Genomic DNA, 18553 nt, shown 5'->3' on the forward strand with positions numbered 1-18553 from the left:
CGGAGAGCCCTGGTGTCAGAGCTGCCGCTGTGACGCTTGCCTGTGTTCCAGGAGACGCTGACGGCATGGATCGCTCGGAGCGAGGGGGCCGGCAGGGACACTGGAGGAGGAGGCATCACCGCTGGAGCGGCCCGGACCACTTCCACAACGACAACCGGTGAGTGGCTCTGTTCCGGCACTGTGCCACGGTGTTTCCCATCAAAGGTCTAGGTCTCTGAAGCAAATGTAATAATAATTATAATTATAAATCATCACTTGTGTATTGTTTTCTAGTTTGTTTGCATAATTTGATCTCACACAACCCTCCACCGGTCCGGCACCGCCCCTTGGTGTGACACCGTTTCCCTTCCCTCTGTTCCTGCAGTGCCGCTGGGTTCCTGAGCTCCTCTGCGGCGCAGTACGAGGGCTTCTCCGTCCCGGGCTCCGGCCACGCCGTTCCGCGCCCCCTGCAGCCCGCGGGCCGCCTGGAGAACTCGGTGGTTCTGGACGAGCTGACGCTGAGACACATGGCCCAGGACTGCACCTCAGTCAAGACGCAGCTGCTCAATCTCAGGAGGCTGCTGCAGGTCAGACACGCGCGCACAGACTGCACGTACACGCCCTGCATAGACACGCGTTCCACGAAGGGCCGGTTTCTTACAGGGGCTGCAGACCGTTTTTGGACTGTTTTACTGACGGGTTTAATTGGCAAATCTGACTCCGAGATGATGACCGAGCGATTAAGCCGCGTGCATGAGTTTATTTTTTTCAATCCTTTGTGTCACAGCGGCTGTGGAGGACAATCAGCTCCCTAGCAGCTAAGTCCATAATCACTTAATTAATCTTTGTTGGGTCCAACTAAATAATTAGTAGCAGTGAAACCCTTCTGGGCGAGGGCAGCGGATCGGCCTCGGCCTCACGGGCTCTGAGCCGCCGGGCACAGCAGACCACCAGTGGGATACTAGCATTGGAAAAAACCCACCCCTGAATTCAACTAGAAAGAACCGGCATCGGCTGGCAGTGGAGTGCGGCGCCTTGCAGGGTCTCACCCCTGACCTCTGACCTCCCTGTCCACAAGGCTGCACTGCTGTCCTCTTCTCTCCTCCTCTCTCCTTTCCACTTCTCCACTCTCCTTTTTTAAATGCATCTTGTACTGGTCCCCTCCCCTCCTCCAGACCGTGCTCTGGGCCCCGTCCACTCGTTATCGCTAATTAGTGCTCAAGAAACGAGGCGGGATTTCTCGATGCGCTGCTCGTTAAGCTCTCGGATCAGTCAATTAATCGATGGCTCTGCGGTCAGTGGGACTCAGCAGTAAAGATGTCGGGATCCTGGGACAGCAGGGTGGGGGGGCTGGCTCGCTCTCATTGGCTGTGTGACTGTGGGTGGTGGGCGCCGTCTGCGGGTGGCGCACTCAGAATGCAGGGAGAGAGTGAGAGAGTGAAGCGTGTGCGAGGGAGGGAGAGAGAGTGAAGCGTGTGCGAGGGAGGGAGAGAGTGAGAGAGAGAGAGAGCGACGGGGACAGGGAGAGACCGCATGTGCGAGGCGGAGAGAGTGAGAGACAAGGAGAGCGATAGGGAGAGACAGCGTGTGTGAGGGGGAGAGGGAGAGAACGTGTGCGAGAGAGAGAGAGTGAGAGACAGAGAGCGAGAGAGAGTGAGCAGCAGCTTGACAGTGCCGTCGCTGCTCAGGGAACCGGGTGGTCCTGACCCGTCACAGTGAAGAGACACAGGCCGGGCCCCTGTGCGCCGGCTGTGGTAGAAACTGCCGTTCAACAGCCGCCTCTGCACTGAAGTCAAGTGTTCTGGCTCAGATTCATTCATTCACTATCAGTGTCAAGGCTGAATTAAAAAACAGTGGCCGTGCTTTTCGCTCGTTACAATTAAGCCCCTGAAGGAGAATTGCTTATTGCCACAAACGGTCGGCCGTTACTCTTCATGCCCACGGTCTGTCTGCTGGTTTAACGAGAATGCTCTTCAGCGCTCTGAAGGTCCGGGATGATATTGTTATCGATATAATTGTATCGTTGTAAATTCTGCTGTGGGGGGATGAGTGTGTTGTGGTCAGTGCCAGCATTGAACTCGCAGGACAGAGAGACTTCAGAGAGGCGGTGCAGCTTGGGACTGACTGGACAATTGACTTCCCTGTCTGTCTGTCTGTCCGTCCAGATGGGAGATAGTGGCCGGATCCAGGACTCCCTTCTGTCAGGAAGCTCGAGCCCAGAGCCTCTGGAGGAGCCCAGAACCGCCCTGCAGGTGAGTCGCACTCCTCTGCCCAGCACACCTGAACACACCTGAGCTCACCTGTACTCCTCCGCCCCACATACCTGGACACGCTTGTTCTATTGACGCCACCTGGAGAGAAGCAGATTGATCTGCAGGTCAGGTAGCAGGTACCGGGGGCACGAGGTTCCCTTCGTTCAGGCAGCGCTGTGCTGCGGGGGGACAGGTGGACGCATGGCGCTTGTTTTCGTGTTGAACAGGACTTGTTTGCAGTCCTGCTGCGAGAGCAGGCTTCTGAACAGATGCCTCTATACATCGAGCACTGAGCTCCGTGCCCCCCAGGACGCCTGGGCCCGGGGGTCGACAATCATTGATGTAATAAAAAATATATATATATATTAGAGAAATGACAAGCAATACGCTGCTGTCCATATTTTCCTTGAATGGTTCTTCCATTAGAGGATAATCAGTTTCTTATATTCTCCCTGGGACAAGGGACCATGCATTATTAATACTCTTTTAGCGTTTGGGTTTGTACACTCCATCAGGGGCTCTCAGACGGGGTCTACAAACACAGAGGCAGGGGAGGATTTTGAGAAGTCGTGTATTTACGTGTGTTGCATGAGGATGGCATTCAGAGATGGCTCAAGAAAAGACCAAGGAATGAAAGATCTCAGAAACTGGGGTAGCCAAATGGATTTTCTCTTCTGCGATTTTTCCTTTTGTGTATACGTTCCTTTTTCCTCTTACACTGTCGTGAATAGGCCCTGCTGCGTTCCAAAATACAAACCCTTTTATTATTTTTGACTGTTTTCATTCTCTGATCACTCGACCTAAACACCTAGCTTTACTGTTCAATACTTAACGAAACTACAATTTGTAACTATACTTTATGTATAAGTTTAACACACATGGCTTAGAGCACACCAAACTCCATGTCCTCCCTCGGCACCATACTTTCTTCACTTTATTACTACGCAGTACACAATGCAATCCCATAATTCCTGCACACGTGTTTAATACAACACCATATTCTGTGTGCTGTGTACAGTCTAAACAATTAGCACAAACACTCATAACTACGCCTAGTGAATAGAAACGTGTGTAATGTAGAAATACAGTAAGGGCTCTGTCCCTTACATATATGTAATGTGTATATGTGTATACACTCACCTAAAGGATTATTAGGAACACCATACTAATACTGTGTTTGACCCCCTTTCGCCTTCAGAACTGCCTTAATTCTACGTGGCATTGATTCAACAAGGTGCTGAAAGCATTCTTTAGAAATGTTGGCCCATATTGATAGGATAGCATCTTGCAGTTGATGGAGATTTGTGGGATGCACATCCAGGGCACGAAGCTCCCGTTCCACCACATCCCAAAGATGCTCTATTGGGTTGAGATCTGGTGACTGTGGGGGCCAGTTTAGTACAGTGAACTCATTGTCATGTTCAAGAAACCAATTTGAAATGATTCGACCTTTGTGACATGGTGCATTATCCTGCTGGAAGTAGCCATCAGAGGATGGGTACATGGTGGTCATAAAGGGATGGACATGGTCAGAAACAATGCTCAGGTAGGCCGTGGCATTTAAACGATGCCCAATTGGCACTAAGGGGCCTAAAGTGTGCCAAGAAAACATCCCCCACACCATTACACCACCACCACCAGCCTGCACAGTGGTAACAAGGCATGATGGATCCATGTTCTCATTCTGTTTACGCCAAATTCTGACTCTACCATCTGAATGTCTCAACAGAAATCGAGACTCATCAGACCAGGCAACATTTTTCCAGTCTTCAACTGTCCAATTTTGGTGAGCTTGTGCAAATTGTAGCCTCTTTTTCCTATTTGTAGTGGAGATGAGTGGTACCCGGTGGGGTCTTCTGCTGTTGTAGCCCATCCGCCTCAAGGTTGTACGTGTTGTGGCTTCACAAATGCTTTGCTGCATACCTCGGTTGTAACGAGTGGTTATTTCAGTCAAAGTTGCTCTTCTATCAGCTTGAATCAGTCGGACCATTCTCCTCTGACCTCTAGCATCAACAAGGCATTTTCGCCCACAGCACTGCCGCATACTGGATGTTTTTCCCTTTTCACACCATTCTTTGTAAACCCTAGAAATGGTTGTGCGTGAAAATCCCAGTAATTGAGCAGATTGTGAAATACTCAGACCGGCCCGTCTGGCACCAACAACCATGCCACGCTCAAAATTGCTTAAATCACCTTTCTTTCCCATTCAGACATTCAGTTTGGAGTTCAGTAGATTGTCTTGACCAGGACCACACCCCTAAATGCATTGAAGCAACTGCCATGTGATTGGTTGGTTAGATAATTGCATTAATGAGAAATTGAACAGGTGTTCCTAATAATCCTTTAGGTGAGTGTATATTTAAGTATATTTAAAATCCAGAACCCGGAGCGCCTCGGCTGTGTGGCTGGGTAGTTTACCCCACCCCCCCGCACCTCTTTGTGTACAGCGTCCTTCGATTCTAAGTCTACAACACAACTTCCGTTCTTTGCTTCTGTTTGCATTTTGTATATATAGCACCTCCCCTCCCACCACGGCTCCCAGGCGGCTGCGCTGAGCTCGATCTTCTCTCCGCCGCTGTCCGCTGCCAGTCAGATCACCTTGACAGTAATTGCACTAACAAGGGCCCGGCCCCCTCCCCTCCCGCCGAACGCAGCGGCTGCAGCTCGATATTCCGCGGCCCACCGGGAGCAGAGGCCGCCATCCATTTTTTATGAAAGTGCTCGCCCCTCCAACTCACTGGCCGGGTCTGCCTCTGTAGCTGGCAGCTCCGGCCTGGCGCGCGCTCGTGAGACGTGGGGTTCGGCGCTGGCAGGCGGTCCCCAGTTGGCCTCACCGTGCATCAAAATGCAGCCGGAGTCTGAGCCCCGCAGGCAGAGCGCCGCCTTCCCAGCATCCTTATTAAAACTGCATGGCCGGCTCTCAGAAACGGTCTGAAGTGTGCAGCTTTATTTATTTATTATATTATTTGTTTTATTTGGATGTTCATTGAGAAGAGCCTTTTTTCCTCCCCCTCTCTTTTTTATTTTCGATGCACACGCTGTTTTCCACTGCGCACACATCCACTGCCAGGGTTTGAGAGCAGATCTCTCACTCTCTCACTCTCTCACTCACACACATCAATATGCCTAGTGCCGCCCATAGTAATTACACTTCTTATCCGTCTAAATCCACTTCCTTCTGTCTGGTAATTTAATTAATGAAATATAGTTTATTGATTTTATTATCAATGCCTCCGTGGTTCAGCCCCTCCGACACGTCAATCAGCGATTACACTATTGAAGTATGTCCCGTTGTCGGATGGCACCCCCCGCCTGGGCTGCCGGCGCACTGCGCTGGTCCTGCTCCTCACTATCCTCTGGGCTGCCCCTGCACCCCTCGCTGGGTCGGCACTTTCAGTTCTGCCTCTCCGAACACCCCCCCCTTAGAAGGACGCGGTGCGGGGCTTTGCCTGCGTCCTCGGGAGATCTGGGGGCCCCGAATCGAACCCTTTTGCTGCCGGTTTCAGGTGGAGGAGCTGATGAAGGAGGTGCAGCAGCTGAGAGAGGAGCTGAGGAGCCGAGACCAGACCATCCAGCAGCTGCGCCAGCAAGCGGTGAGCCTTTTTTTGCTCTGTGTGTGCAACTTTATTTATTTATTTATTTATGTTCATTAGCGCTGCTCCTCCAGACAGGAGCTTCTCCTCGGGAGGAGAGAGCGCGTTTTTTTTTTTTTTTTTTTTAATCTCTTTAATTGGTCTTAAGAGAACAACTTTTTTTTTCTCTCTCTCTCTCTCTCTAACCATGTTTCCTTTCCTTCTCCCTCTCCGTCTCTGTCACGCTTTCAATAATATATATAAATAAAGTGGTGTAAACATGTTGATATTGTTGTATTTAAACAGTTCATAGGGTGGTCGTGCTTAAACTACTCTTATGGTCCATTTTTACTCGATGATTCTTCCGAGTTGTATTCCCCGGTGCGGTGTGTTGGGTGTTGTATCGATCTGGTGTGTCCCTCTCTCCCCAGTCCGCCCCCCCCCAGCCCATGCAGTGCGTCTGTCAGCAGAGGCCGGCGGCCGAGACCAAGTCGGAGAGACGGTCCCACCACGACAAGTTCACGCAGACGCCCTGGAGAGGCAACGCTGTGAGTCCCGCCGCGCTCCTCGCTCTGCCGCAGTTTGATGATGACTATGCACACGTTTTTCGGTTGGGAACAGCAACTGAATATGATTATCATTATTATTACATGTATATAATAATAATAATCGCTTCTGTTCTTGACATTAAAAAGAAAAGGAGAGAGAAGTTTCATGCCGTCCGCCCAGGCGGTCACGGGAACACAGACACGTGTCAGAGCGCGTCTCACTGCTGTGTGCGGCCCGTGGGCGAGGTGTCTCTGTCTACATGGGTGCCAGTCAGCAGGAGGCGTGCTAGGCCGTGTTCCAGGCCACGTGCCTGGCGGGGGTGCCGAGGGAGCACCTGCTGGCTGGTTTGGCACTGTGCTCCGGTCAAGGGAGAGCTCTTTTCCCAGGCTGGGGCAGGCTGCTTGTGGGGCCCTTCGCAATGAACAAGTGTGCCTGTGGCAAAACGCTGGCATCAGCGGTGCATTCGATTATCATTCATTATCTGTGTATTTATATATGGTCACATTTTATTCACCACCATAAAACATCCTTATTTATATATTTTTATATATATATATATATATATATATATATATATATATATATATATATAATATATACATGTCCCCTTGATTTCATTTTTTTTCTTAAGCACAGTTTACAGGGGCTCCGAGGCAGCGATTTACAACCTAATTTACTGGCTCACCTGAACAGGGCGGTGAAATTATACATGAAGCCGTGCTGGGGTGGGGGGGTGGCGCCGGCGCTTGTTGGAGAGCCGCAGATAAGCTTCTGTGCGGCTGTAATAATGTGCAACAGCCGACGGCGCGCTGTTGATGCTACATTATTCTAATTGAATTCCGTGCTGCTCAGCTGTGCGGCTCCCGCGGCGCTCGGAGAGATAAGACAGGTGAACTGAGACCACGGCGGCGCTCTCGTTCCTTTTAAAACAACCGAGAAAACCCAAACTTGTTAACTTGATGTGTGAGAGGAGAGACGGGCCAGCGGGGGGTGGGGGGGGTGGAGAATGGCAACGGCACAGGTTCCGACTGTGATGACATTTAGTGCCGATGAGGCTGAGCGTGCTGGCGCCGCGAGATCAGGGGGGCAGTGGTGACGCGCCACAGTCACTGAGAGGAGAAGGAGGAGAGGAACAGAGTGTACACACACACACACACACACACTTCCTTCAGAGATCTGTGTCTCGCAGCACTGTAGCTGTTATCTTGGTGTCTCTGTCTCTCTCCCTGTCTCTCCGTGTCTCTACTTCTCTGCTTGCATGTGTGTGTGCACGGTGGCCGTGTGCTTCAGGTGCAGTGAGGGTGTGTGTGATTAGCGAGAGCAGGTGTGTGATGGTTTTTGTGTTGCAGACAGGAGCCGGACAGGTGCACCATGTTCCGCACGCTACAATGTACTTTTTCTTTTTTTGAGGAGCTGATTTAAAGCTGCTATTTTAACAAAGTGCCAGCTGTGATTATACTGCATCTCATTAACATGCATTAAACCGCTAATTAAATCTTAAGTTAATTTGTACCTGGCAAGTTTTAATTCCCTTTAATGTAAAAAGAATGAAAAAGAAAAAAAAGGAAAACCGCAAACTGCGACACCTCCTGCTGCCAGATCTTGGCATGCCCACCAGGGGGCTCCCGAGAGAGTGAGAGAGAGTGCGAGAGAGAGCGAGAGCGAGAACACACATAAATACAGGATTAGACAAAGCACTCCATGCTTTTCAAACCATTCATGTATTCATCCAGCCGTCTGCGGCCCAGCGTTGTTGAGCAGAGAAAATGGCCGACTGGTCGTTAACTCTTCTTGCTAAGCTTTCCACAGTACCTACGGTGCAGGGAAGTACGTGTGTTTGTATGTGCGTATCCATCAGCCGCAGCGGAGCCACAAACGCGCACGCACGCACTCACTCACACACACATACCTGCTTGTCCTCCACTTTGACTGCACGAGGACTGCAGGAAGCTGCTGGTCTCACAACTTGTATTTATTTTATTATATTTTGCAATCATCTTCAAAGCCCAGACTGGTCCTCTCCCAGTGCTACGCTAAACTGCGCTCCTGTCTGTGTGTCTGAAGCGATAAACTGGCTCCCATTATTGACCAGGGTGACCCACCGACATGGTGAGGGTGTCGTGTGGGCAGCATGGTGCCCCTGTGCCCGAGAGAGGAGTCGGTGAGTGAGTGTGCATTTGTTGCAGAGCTCTTGTGTCCTTTCTCTCTCTCTCTCGCTCTCTCTCTCTCTCTGGCACTGTGTCGGTGTGGTGCTGTGCTGGGCACTAACCCTGCGGTGGCACTGGTGTGGCGGTCGGTGGGGTCTGTGTGCTCTGTGCTGTGTGTGTCACGCTCTTCCTTGTGTTTTCTCTGCGCAGGGTGTGCTGCCTGTTCCCTTCTTCTCTCCCTGGCAGGCCTCGTACCAGGGGGCACCCCGGGCCAGCGCCCCACTCCGGAGACAGAGTGAGTCCACTAACACCCCCCCCATCCTTCTCATGCTGAGCCCTCGCCTCCACTCACCAACCCCCGCCCTCACGGCACACCTCCCCCCCACTGTCCCGCTGTCCTCCACCTCTCTCTCTCGCTCTCTCCATCCTCTCTTCCTGCTCTTGCTGCTCTCTGACTGTCGCTGCCCCGGCCGCTTGCACAGGCCGGTCCGGGCCTCATCTTTAGGGACCGCGCCAGGGAACAGACTGCGTACCTAACCTCCCAACTCTGACTAGACCGTAGCGCCTCCGTGCTCGTCTAGCGCCGCGCAATCGTATGATCGCTCATAATAATAATAATAATGATGGTGATAATAATAACGGTGAGAGTTTGCGCCACCAGAAATCTTAAAATAAATTATTAAAGCCACTTTGATTCCTGTGCAAAGGTCCAATTCTGACCTCCCTTTGTGTCGCTTAATCAAAACCTGACTGCTTCCACAGGGATCGCAGTAAGATGCTCTTCACTCATTAGTCCAGTGGCATATGTGTGACATTTGCTTTTAATATCACACTTGGACACGAGATAGTCTTCGCACAGTTGTGAAGAGTCATTAACCTGGTCGGGGAGTCTTTCGTTCCACAGATGTTTGTTTTACCCCCTCTCTGTTATTTCTTGTCTCGGTGTGTAAATTCCCCAGCCTGGCTTCCGGGTGATGTGGTCGGCAGTCCGGGTCACACGGCACACAGCTGGCCGGGCTCGGAGGCGGCCGTTGGGTTTCCTCCGTCCGCCAGCCTCCCTGTCCACTCACAGGCTCTGCTGACCGGGCCCGATCCCCAGACTCAACCCTCCAGTCTGCCCCAATCAGCAGCTGCAAAGGGTTCGGAAGCCTGGACCGTTTCACTCCTGGCCCGACTTGGTGGGTCAGACCGGGCGAGTGTGGAGTATGCAGAGTTTCTGTCCTATAGTCCCACCTGCACTGAGCCACAACCCGAGTCCCGCTCCCACATTGTTATGTGTTTTTAAACTTAGACCCCACATACTTTACTAGGGACAAACTATTCCTTATTATTGTTATTATTATTATAACTCTTGTCCTTGCCCAGTTTCATGAAAATGAGAAGTTGTGTGGACGTGTGCCTGTGCGTGCGTGGGTTTGTTTGTCAGTGCGTGCGTGGGCTCTGTGTACGTGTATCAGCGCATGTGTGGGCGTGTTCATCAGTGTGTGCGTGGGGTGTGTGGATGTGTGTCAGTGTGTGCGAGGGGTCTGTGTACATGTATCAGCGCATGTGTGGGCGTGTTCATCAGTGTGTGCGTGGGGTGTGTGGACGTGTGTCAGTGCGTGGGCGTGCTTGTCAGTTCGTGCGTGGGGTCTGTGTACGTGTGTCAGCGCATGTTTGGGTGTGTTCATCACTGTGTGCGTGGGGTGTGTGGACGTGTGTCAGTGCGTGCGTGGGGTCTGTGTACGTGTGTCAGCGCATGTTTGGGTGTGTTCATCACTGTGCGTGGGGTGTGTGGACGTGTGTCAGTGCGTGCGTGGGGTCTGTGTACGTGTGTCAGCGTATGTGTGGGCGTGTTCATCAGTGTGTGCGTGGGGTGTGTGGACGTGTATCAGTGCATGCGTGGGCGTGTTTGTCAGTGTGCGCGTGGGGTCTGTGTACGTGTGTCAGCGCATGTGTGGGCGTGTTCATCAGTGATCGCGTGGGGTGTGTGGACGTGTGTCAGCGCGTGTGAGGTGTGAATGCATAAGCTTTATAATGAGCTGGTGCAGAATGTTTAACATTCTTTGTCCATACTTACACGACCAGACTTGGGATTGCGTGTGCGTGTGGCAGTTTGCATGTGCACAGGTGTGTGTGTGCGAATATGTTAGTGCATGTGGTGGGTAGTTTGGGCTTGGAGTAATCCAGGAGCCCCTTCTCCCTCTTTCTCTCTCTCTCTCTCTCTCTCTCTCTCTCTCTACCCCACTCTGTAGCTCCGTCATGCCTCTGTGTGATGCCATTGTCCTTGTTGTTTTTCTCCCTCTGCTTCTCCCCCTAATGCCCTTGTCAAAGGAGTGGAGGAACTAGTGCATTACTTCTGTGATACAGCGTGGTACAGTACTGTTTCAGATCTCCCTCTTAACACCCCCTCCGTCACTTCACCCCTGTCCTGCACGGTGACGCATGCTCTCCTCCCGGCGCTGTCTGCATGGACCGCCGCGCACATGGGGCTGCCGGCCGACAACACCGCACCACCTGTGCAGCCGGCACTGTGTCCGTCCGTCTGTGTGTGCGTGTGTTGTGTGCGGAAATGCCCCTGTATCTTTTTATTTGTATTCTTTACTTTGTTTTCCTGTTCTCCATTACCCCTCCTTCCACAACTTGTCCTCCTCTCACCTCTCTCCTCCCTCCTCCCTCTGTTCACGGGCTGGAAAATAAACAAGTGCTCTGGATGTATCCGTTCCCTTGGAGTGCCAATCAATCAATCAATCAACCGCCGCTTCCTCACCGCTCACTGCTCACCGGGGCCCGAACACCTTGCCGTGTTTATTCATGTGCCTCCCTGACTTATTTATTTATGTGTGTTCGTTCGTAGGAGGACTGACCTTTACGAGGCGGTTTGTCTGGAACGAGATAAGCGTCCGTGAAGAGAAACTCTGCTGCGGGTTTCCCGGTGTGATGCTCTGAGGGTTAGTGAGCATCAATCCTTGACTGAGGGTTCGACTGAGGACAAGCAGGGTCCGCAGAGGGGAGTGGGAGTGATTGCGTGTGCGTGTGCTTAGGGGTGTCGGAGAGACAGAGGCCAACAACCAGAGCGCCACCTGCACTCCTGCTATAGATGCTACAGACGACCCGTCGAAGCTGGACGGATGAGAAGGATGTCTGATGTATGGAATGCCACTGCCGGGGTGAGGTGGAGTGCGTTCGTCGGCTAGATCGAGAGGACGCCGGATCAAAGAGACAAAGTGCGACAACACAGGAGGCAGAGGAGCAAGCCGAGAAGATCTGCAAAGTGGAAGAGTGTGCAGGAGGGAGCACAGAACCAAAAACACGGATTCACGGCAGAGTCGCCCGGCCTATTTGCAGCCGGCACTGACCAGAGAAGAGCTCGGCTCGACCCGCGGGCTTTGTGGCAGCGTTGCTCGGTGCCCTGGGTGGGTCCGTTACCAGGCCGGTGCGATTCTCTCCCTTTCCGTGACCGGGGAGGGTACAAATTATGATCGCACGATGCGAGTACGAGTAGTTAGAGCCGATGTGCAGCCGGCCGCGCTATGATGATGATAACGTGCGTCTCCTCTGGGATCAGATACGGCCTCTCTACGCGCTTGGAAAAGTGTTTTCTTCCCCGTCCTCCTCCCCCCTTCCCTCCTTCCCTCACATCACCGCCTCCTTCCTCCCGTGCAGGTGTGACTTCAGAGTGTTGTATCTGAGCTTTGGTTTTCTGTGGTTTAGTGCTGTGTGCTTTGTCTACATTGCTTGTGGATGCGTACCATCGTTTTGAAATGCCTTTTGTTTGATTGTTATTTATTTATTGCTCATGCTATCGGCACAGTAACCGCGTGAACTCCGGGTTGCTCGGCACAGTGACGTGTAGCCTGCCAGCGCCGAGCCACACCGGCCGCCGGCCCCTCTCTCTCTCTCTCTCTGAGCCGTGATGGTGCTCTTGCGCGGCAAGGTGACTCCCTCCTTGAAACACCTGCTGGTTTTTATACGTTTGGTCTTTAGCTGCCTCCGAGGAGCGGAGTCACCTTTATCAGCTCGTATTCCTAATCCTTATGAGGCGTTATAAATTATGTATGAAGCCCCACCAAAGGCCGGCGTTCCTCTCTTTAAGCCCTCCATCAAGACCGACTTCAGAAAGTTTCCTGAAGGTCCCAGAGCACCAGCCGCACAGAGGAAGTCTTTGTCAGGCACAGCTAGACAGGGAGACGCGGAGATAGGGAGCTGACGAGACACGGAGACGGACGGCCCCTAGTTTCACAGCCTTGTGGCGCCCAAGGAGCAGGAACACGCGATGCAGTGGAGGCCCTTGGTGGCGATGAGATGATCGATCACTAGAAGGGAATGAGACGCGGGGAGAATCAAGGGTTCCTGTGAGCTGTGCAATATCGGAGAGTGTATTTTCGATGCATATACATTTAAATATTTCCCACCGCCTCATGCAATGCAAATACTAAGGTGTAAAAACACAACCAGCAAAACAAACAAACCTAAAAACGAGATACTGCGCCCCCTGTGGCCCCAGGCAGTGAGGGGGGGTGCCACATTACACACAGCAGGTCCAAGGGCCCCTGCTAACGAGGGCCCGGGCTCGGCTGTTGCAGGTGTAGGGAGATATACTTATGATCTGAAAGAATGATTTGCTTTGAGCTTGACCATGGGGGGTGTGGGGGGTCAGCAACGGCCTCTCTGTGCTCTTAACGAGCCGCCTGCAGATTTCAATGAGGGTCTCGAATGCCCCGCATGGCCTGGTGTCGAATTGACCTTTGTGGTAATTGGAGGTGATCCTGGCAGCGTGTGCTCCGGGATTGGTGCCATGCTTGCTGTCGCCCTGCCCCTTTCGGCCACCCGGAATGAGTGTCTGGCCATGGTGGGTCCGGGATTGTGTAGAAGGAGGGGAGGGGCCACAGTCTCGCAGACTCGGGAGAGGGAGGCAGTGTCATTATATATTTTTTCTTTGGATGAAATTAGTCCACTTGAGTTAGGACGCTGCAGGCTGTTCGTGTGACTGTTATTTATTTTTAATTCCTAATGATGTGTACACGGAGGAGGCAGTGAGTTTGTTTTCATTCGTGGTTTTTGTGGTTTTCGTGTTACTGTGCCGTATCTTGTGAATCGCGGTGTGCCGGGCTCTCGCCTGCGGCCGACCACCAGTACGGCCCTAGTGTCGCCCGTGCCGCGCTCACAACCAGAAGGAGTAGAAATGAAAGAGGGACTGATTTAGCGCCACTGAAACGCTGATGTTGTTTCTTCCTCTTCCACAGCCTCAAATACTACAGCCTTCCAGCCCCTGTCGCAGCGAGTTCCTCGGCCCGGGAAGACTAGCAAGAACAGCCCCCACCGAGGGCCCCAGTGACCGCGCCTCCCTGGCCCTGCTCGAGGCCCGGCCCTGGGAACGGCCCGGCTCTGCTCCTCTCCGGGACGCCGCTGCTCCTGCTGCTATGCCCCCCCCGGCCCCAACGCAGGGCCCCCCCGTTGAGGTTGGCCGGCAGCCCCGTGTCCCTGACGCTGAGGCGGGGCCCGGGGAGGGGGGGTGCGGGGCCATGCTCTCTGGGAGGGGCGCCCCGGAACGAGCCGCTCCGGCTTCCCAGAGACTCGGCGTCAACGGGCCCCCCCGCGTCCTGCAGCCCCCGCGCTTCCACAAGAGAGTGTCCGTCCCCACCCTGTCCCCAGAGGGTGCCGCCTGGGTCCGAGGGCCCGCGCCGGGCGACAGAACTGGAGAGGGCCGGCCCAACCCCAGGCTGCAGATGCCGGCCTCCTCCGCCTCCACCATGGCTAAGCAGCAGCCCCATCCTCCCCCGGGAATCCAGCCCGGCCTCAAATCCCAGCCCCAGGCTTTGGGCCTGGTACAGGTCCCGGTCCCCTGTGGCCCCCACAGGCCTCTGGGGCTCAATGACCGGGAACAGGAGGGCAGCATACCCCAGAAATCAGGCCTGCTTCTCCCCAGCCACTCCCGCCTCCCCAAGCCAAAGATCCACTGACCTCCTGACCCCCCACCCCCCCGCCCACTGATAGGGCTGACACTGACACGAGGCCCTAGGCGGCCCCCGGGTGGCTCTGGGGGCCTGTATTTGCACTCATGGGATGAAACCTCTTACACGTGTAGCTTTTATTTATTTATTTATTTTGTCCTGAGCTGCAGCTGACTGAACAGATTAAAACTTGAAGTTAAATAGTTATAAAAAAATAATATAAATAAAAGAAAACATTTAGTCAGCTGCTTCAAACCAGTGGCGAGGTCTCTGTGTAAAAATATGTAATTCCCTTATTTCTAGTGCCTGGTAGTGTCAGTGCTGTGTTTCTCCCCTCAGTCGTACCCACGTCACACCCCTCGTGCGTTCCTGCGGGGGTCCTCACTACACGGAGGCTGAACTTCTCTCACCGTTTATGCAAATGGAGCTTTGCCTGAATGTAAATATACACGTATATATATAAATAATATATTATTTTTTTAAAGCGAGTGTCTGGGAGAGTTGTTTCAGCCTTCGGGTGTCGTTATAAAGTCCTGTCAGAATAGATTTGCCGTATGTCCCCCCCTCTCTCTCACATCCCAGACACAGACCCCACGCCACAGTTCGTATCGGCTGGAGGGGGCTCTCCACACCCAGGTCCACACGGCAGCATCTGCCCGCACATCTGGGAGAGGAAGCGGCACGGGGGGCATCCGCAGGCTTCAGAAGGGCAGGGTGGGCGCGAAAACAGACGGGCCCTAATGGGATTGCATCGAATCAAATCAAACGAGCCGCTCTCCTCTTCTCCGGGGGCTCGTTTCAGGTGCCGTGACCCTTTTAGGATGTGCTGAACTGTGAGTAAACCACGTTAGCCACGGCGCAGCTCAGAGCAGGAGGAGAAAACAAAAACCGCCAAACACACAAAGCTGGTGTGTCGGGGGGAATCGCAGCAATGCCGTGGTGAGACCAGGTCCTAATTGACATCGCGTTCGTGGCTACAGCGCTCCCAGAAGCGAAGAAAGTGAAGCCGGCGCCCAATTAAAATTCACGAGGCATTTCTGCACGGGGCACCGATCTGTGGACACAGACTCCTCTCGTGGCTCACAGCGACGCCGGTGTGTCTACGCCGCTTACACTCAGGCGTGTTAGAGGGCAGGGGGCGGCAGATAAAAAAACACATAAGATAACAGACAAAAATAAAGAGACAGGAGGTTTCACGGGAGACAGGGAAGGGGGTTTGCACGGCTCAGGGGCCGCGAGCAGCTCCGCCTCCCCGAGCGCGGTGGATGAAGGGTGGATTAAGCATGTGTTCTGATGGAGTTGTGTAGCGAAGTATGTAGTGAGGTCTGGAGGAGTTGTGTAGCGAGGTTCGTCAGTGTGTCCACAATGGGGCAGAATGCACATTGATTTAGTCGTCACATTGGGGAGTACAACACCGATATTATAATAATAAACACAAACGAAGAGAAGTATCTTTGCTCTCGCCCGTGTAGCCCATATTAGGCCGGTGTGGGAAGCTTGAATTAAAAATACTGTTCGCTAATGGATCTTAAGTTATAGAAAATATATTAAGTTGGTCTCGGCAAAGTTGGTCACGTGTGTTGTGTGACGTGTTGTCTGTGGAGGTGTAGGTGTGTAGAGAGTGGGCCGCTGCTCGGTGGAGGGTCAGGGCTGTGCGACACAGTGACGCCATTAGAAGCCGGAGAAGGGACATCGTCGGGTATGTTGTGCCCGTGGTTTTCAAGCGCAGACGCTGTAGTGTCTGTCCTCCACGGAGGCGCGTCTGGGCTCAGAGGTGTCCTTGTGCGATCGTTTAGGCATTCCTTCATTGATACAGCTGGCAGGCTAGTTTGTGTACAGGTTTTTTCTACTTAGGAAAGGCACACACTCACTTGTGCTCACTTACGTTCACACACACCTCCTCACGTCCTCCCCTCTACGGCATCTCCGTTACGCTTCCAGGTGACAGAAGTGTGGTCAGCCAGGCAGGCCGGGCCGGGGTAGGGCGCTGTGTTTTTGGGAGGCTGCAGAGACGCTTGTGCACTGCGCTGGGTCCGGGCGGCTCATACGTAACTGCGAAACGCTCAGCTGGAAAATCTGCAGTAATATGGCAAGAGCGTGAGGATAGAGTTGCTGAAAGCCGCTGTAATCTGAAATGGGATTTATTTATTTTCTCCTCAACCCTGCTGTAGAAGCGGGGGCAGACGTGGGGCGCCGCCGTCCTGCTCTCCCCACTCCGTCACCGACAGACCCTCACTGCTGCACTGAGAGGAAACGGAAAATCGATCCGCCTGTCTTTCGCACATGAGGCTGTATGTGCGTTTGTGTGTATATGTTTGTGCGTCTGTGTGTGTGTGTGTCGCAGCGCACTTATGTTATAACATTATGACCATTATATATGTATATTTTGTTGGTAGTTTTTGAATGGGTTGAAAAATAAATAAATATGTAAAAACTGCATTGATGCTGTGGAAACCGTAAACTTAGAAAACTAATATAAAAAATTATTTAAAAAAAACCCGATACCTCGCTGCTTCGTCTCGAGTGTCCAGTGATCCGCTCCTGACCCGGAGAAGCCACCCCTCCCCCATCCCAGCCCCCGACTCACTGGCCCTTCCGGGGCCCCAGCCGAGAGGAAGTGAAGTGATCCTTCCCCCGGGCGCACGAGAAATCGCACACGGTTATTTTTGTGTGGTAGCGGCTCATTGATGCGTATGTGTCGGCAACAGCCAGGGGGTCCGAGGGGTCGAGAGGGGCTTCTGTCGGTCGGGGGGGTGTGGCACGGCGTGGCACGCCCCTCGGGTCCAGTCGCCACCACACCGCAGTGTTGATTTGTGGCTCGACTGCTACACACCTGGACAGCTGTGCTATTAATGCTCACATCAGCCAGCCCTCGAGTGGCGCAGCGCACACTGTATGTGCAGCAGTGCCGGACATAGAGCCCCGTCTCCGTATGCGTGTCTCTGTCTCCGTCCGCGTGTCCGTCATGTCACACTTCCCCACTTCCTCTCCTCCCCACGCTGTCCCTGTATCGCTCCTCCTGCACAGGGACGTCAACGCTGGCTGAAGACCCGCTTATCGGCTCTCGACTACAATCCCCCCCGAGCGGACACTGTGTCCGCAGTAAGAAGAAATGTGTTGATTGGCAATGCATCTTGTTGTTATTGTTTGGTTTTGTTTGTTTTGTTTTGTTTTCACTCTAATTATTCATTTCAAACTGACAACCTGTATTGCTGCAGTCCTGTTTCTTCCTGTTTGTATAATTTGTGCAATACTGTATGAAACGAGCAAACGAAAAGAGAATATAATACTCCGTATATGTATATATAAAATAATTGTTACTAAATTGTAAAATGTACTATAGAGAAATTTGGTTATATTTAAGGAGGTTATAAAACAAGAAAACACAAAAAAATCAGTCCGACGTGCACTTTAAAAGCGATGTTCAGCCATTGCAGCTGACTGACGGCTGGCCCCCAGACTGCGCTGTGTCCTCCTGTGCGTTGACACAGTCCTCTCCTCCCTGTCTCAGCCGTCTCCGGGCCGGCATGCTTAAGGACATAATAAAGACCTCGCACAATCCACCGCCTGTCTGCCTCGTTCTTTCTGCTCGTTCACTCCTACATCCCTTAGTGTGCCTTTCTTTGGTCCTTCGGAGAAGACTAGCGAGAGGCCAAGTTCACTGTGAGTCTGACGCCAGTGAGAGAGACAGTCTGTGTGTTTGTGTGTTTCTGTGTCATTGTGCACGTTTGGACAGCTGGGAGGTCTCTGCTGTGCATGTGTCCAGCAGTGAGGGAGACGCTGAGCACGTGTGTGGACAGGGGCAGGGAGTGTGTGCGTCTCTGGAAGTGGAGAGAGAGAGATAGAGAGTGTGCAGTAGCGGGTGCTGGTGCAGTGGGCAGTGTGGCCGGGCCGCTGTGCTGTGTCACTGCTGTGCCGTGGGCAGGGCATCTTCGCTGTGGTTGGTGTGGCAGCGGGCCGTGGTAGAGAGACCCGGCACTCGCTCATGCCACACTGGGCGGCTGACGGCTGGAGGGGAGCGGTGGCACATGCTGCTGATGGAGACTTCTTTAATCCTGGTTTGTATGTTTGCTTGCAATCATTTGTATGAATGAATGCATACGTGTATATATTGCATCTTT

General features: G+C 52.8%; 1 protein-coding gene across 1 annotated transcript in view; it reads left to right on the top strand.

The window, feature by feature from the left end:
* The window catches only part of ccser2a (coiled-coil serine-rich protein 2a), a 40830-nt gene extending 22837 nt beyond the window's left edge, over positions 1 to 17993 (top strand). Inside the window, exons 6-11 of the mRNA XM_066692881.1 lie at positions 52 to 157; positions 365 to 566; positions 2145 to 2231; positions 5738 to 5824; positions 6235 to 6351; positions 13725 to 17993. Of these exons, the coding sequence (XP_066548978.1) occupies positions 52 to 157; positions 365 to 566; positions 2145 to 2231; positions 5738 to 5824; positions 6235 to 6351; positions 13725 to 14441 (1316 nt within the window). The 3' untranslated portion in view covers positions 14442 to 17993. The remainder of the gene's footprint in view (positions 1 to 51; positions 158 to 364; positions 567 to 2144; positions 2232 to 5737; positions 5825 to 6234; positions 6352 to 13724) is intronic.
* Positions 17994 to 18553: the final 560 nt, after the last annotated feature.

The sequence above is a fragment of the Amia ocellicauda genome, chromosome 20 (assembly GCF_036373705.1).
Source record: "Amia ocellicauda isolate fAmiCal2 chromosome 20, fAmiCal2.hap1, whole genome shotgun sequence".
Lineage (NCBI taxonomy): Eukaryota > Metazoa > Chordata > Actinopteri > Amiiformes > Amiidae > Amia > Amia ocellicauda.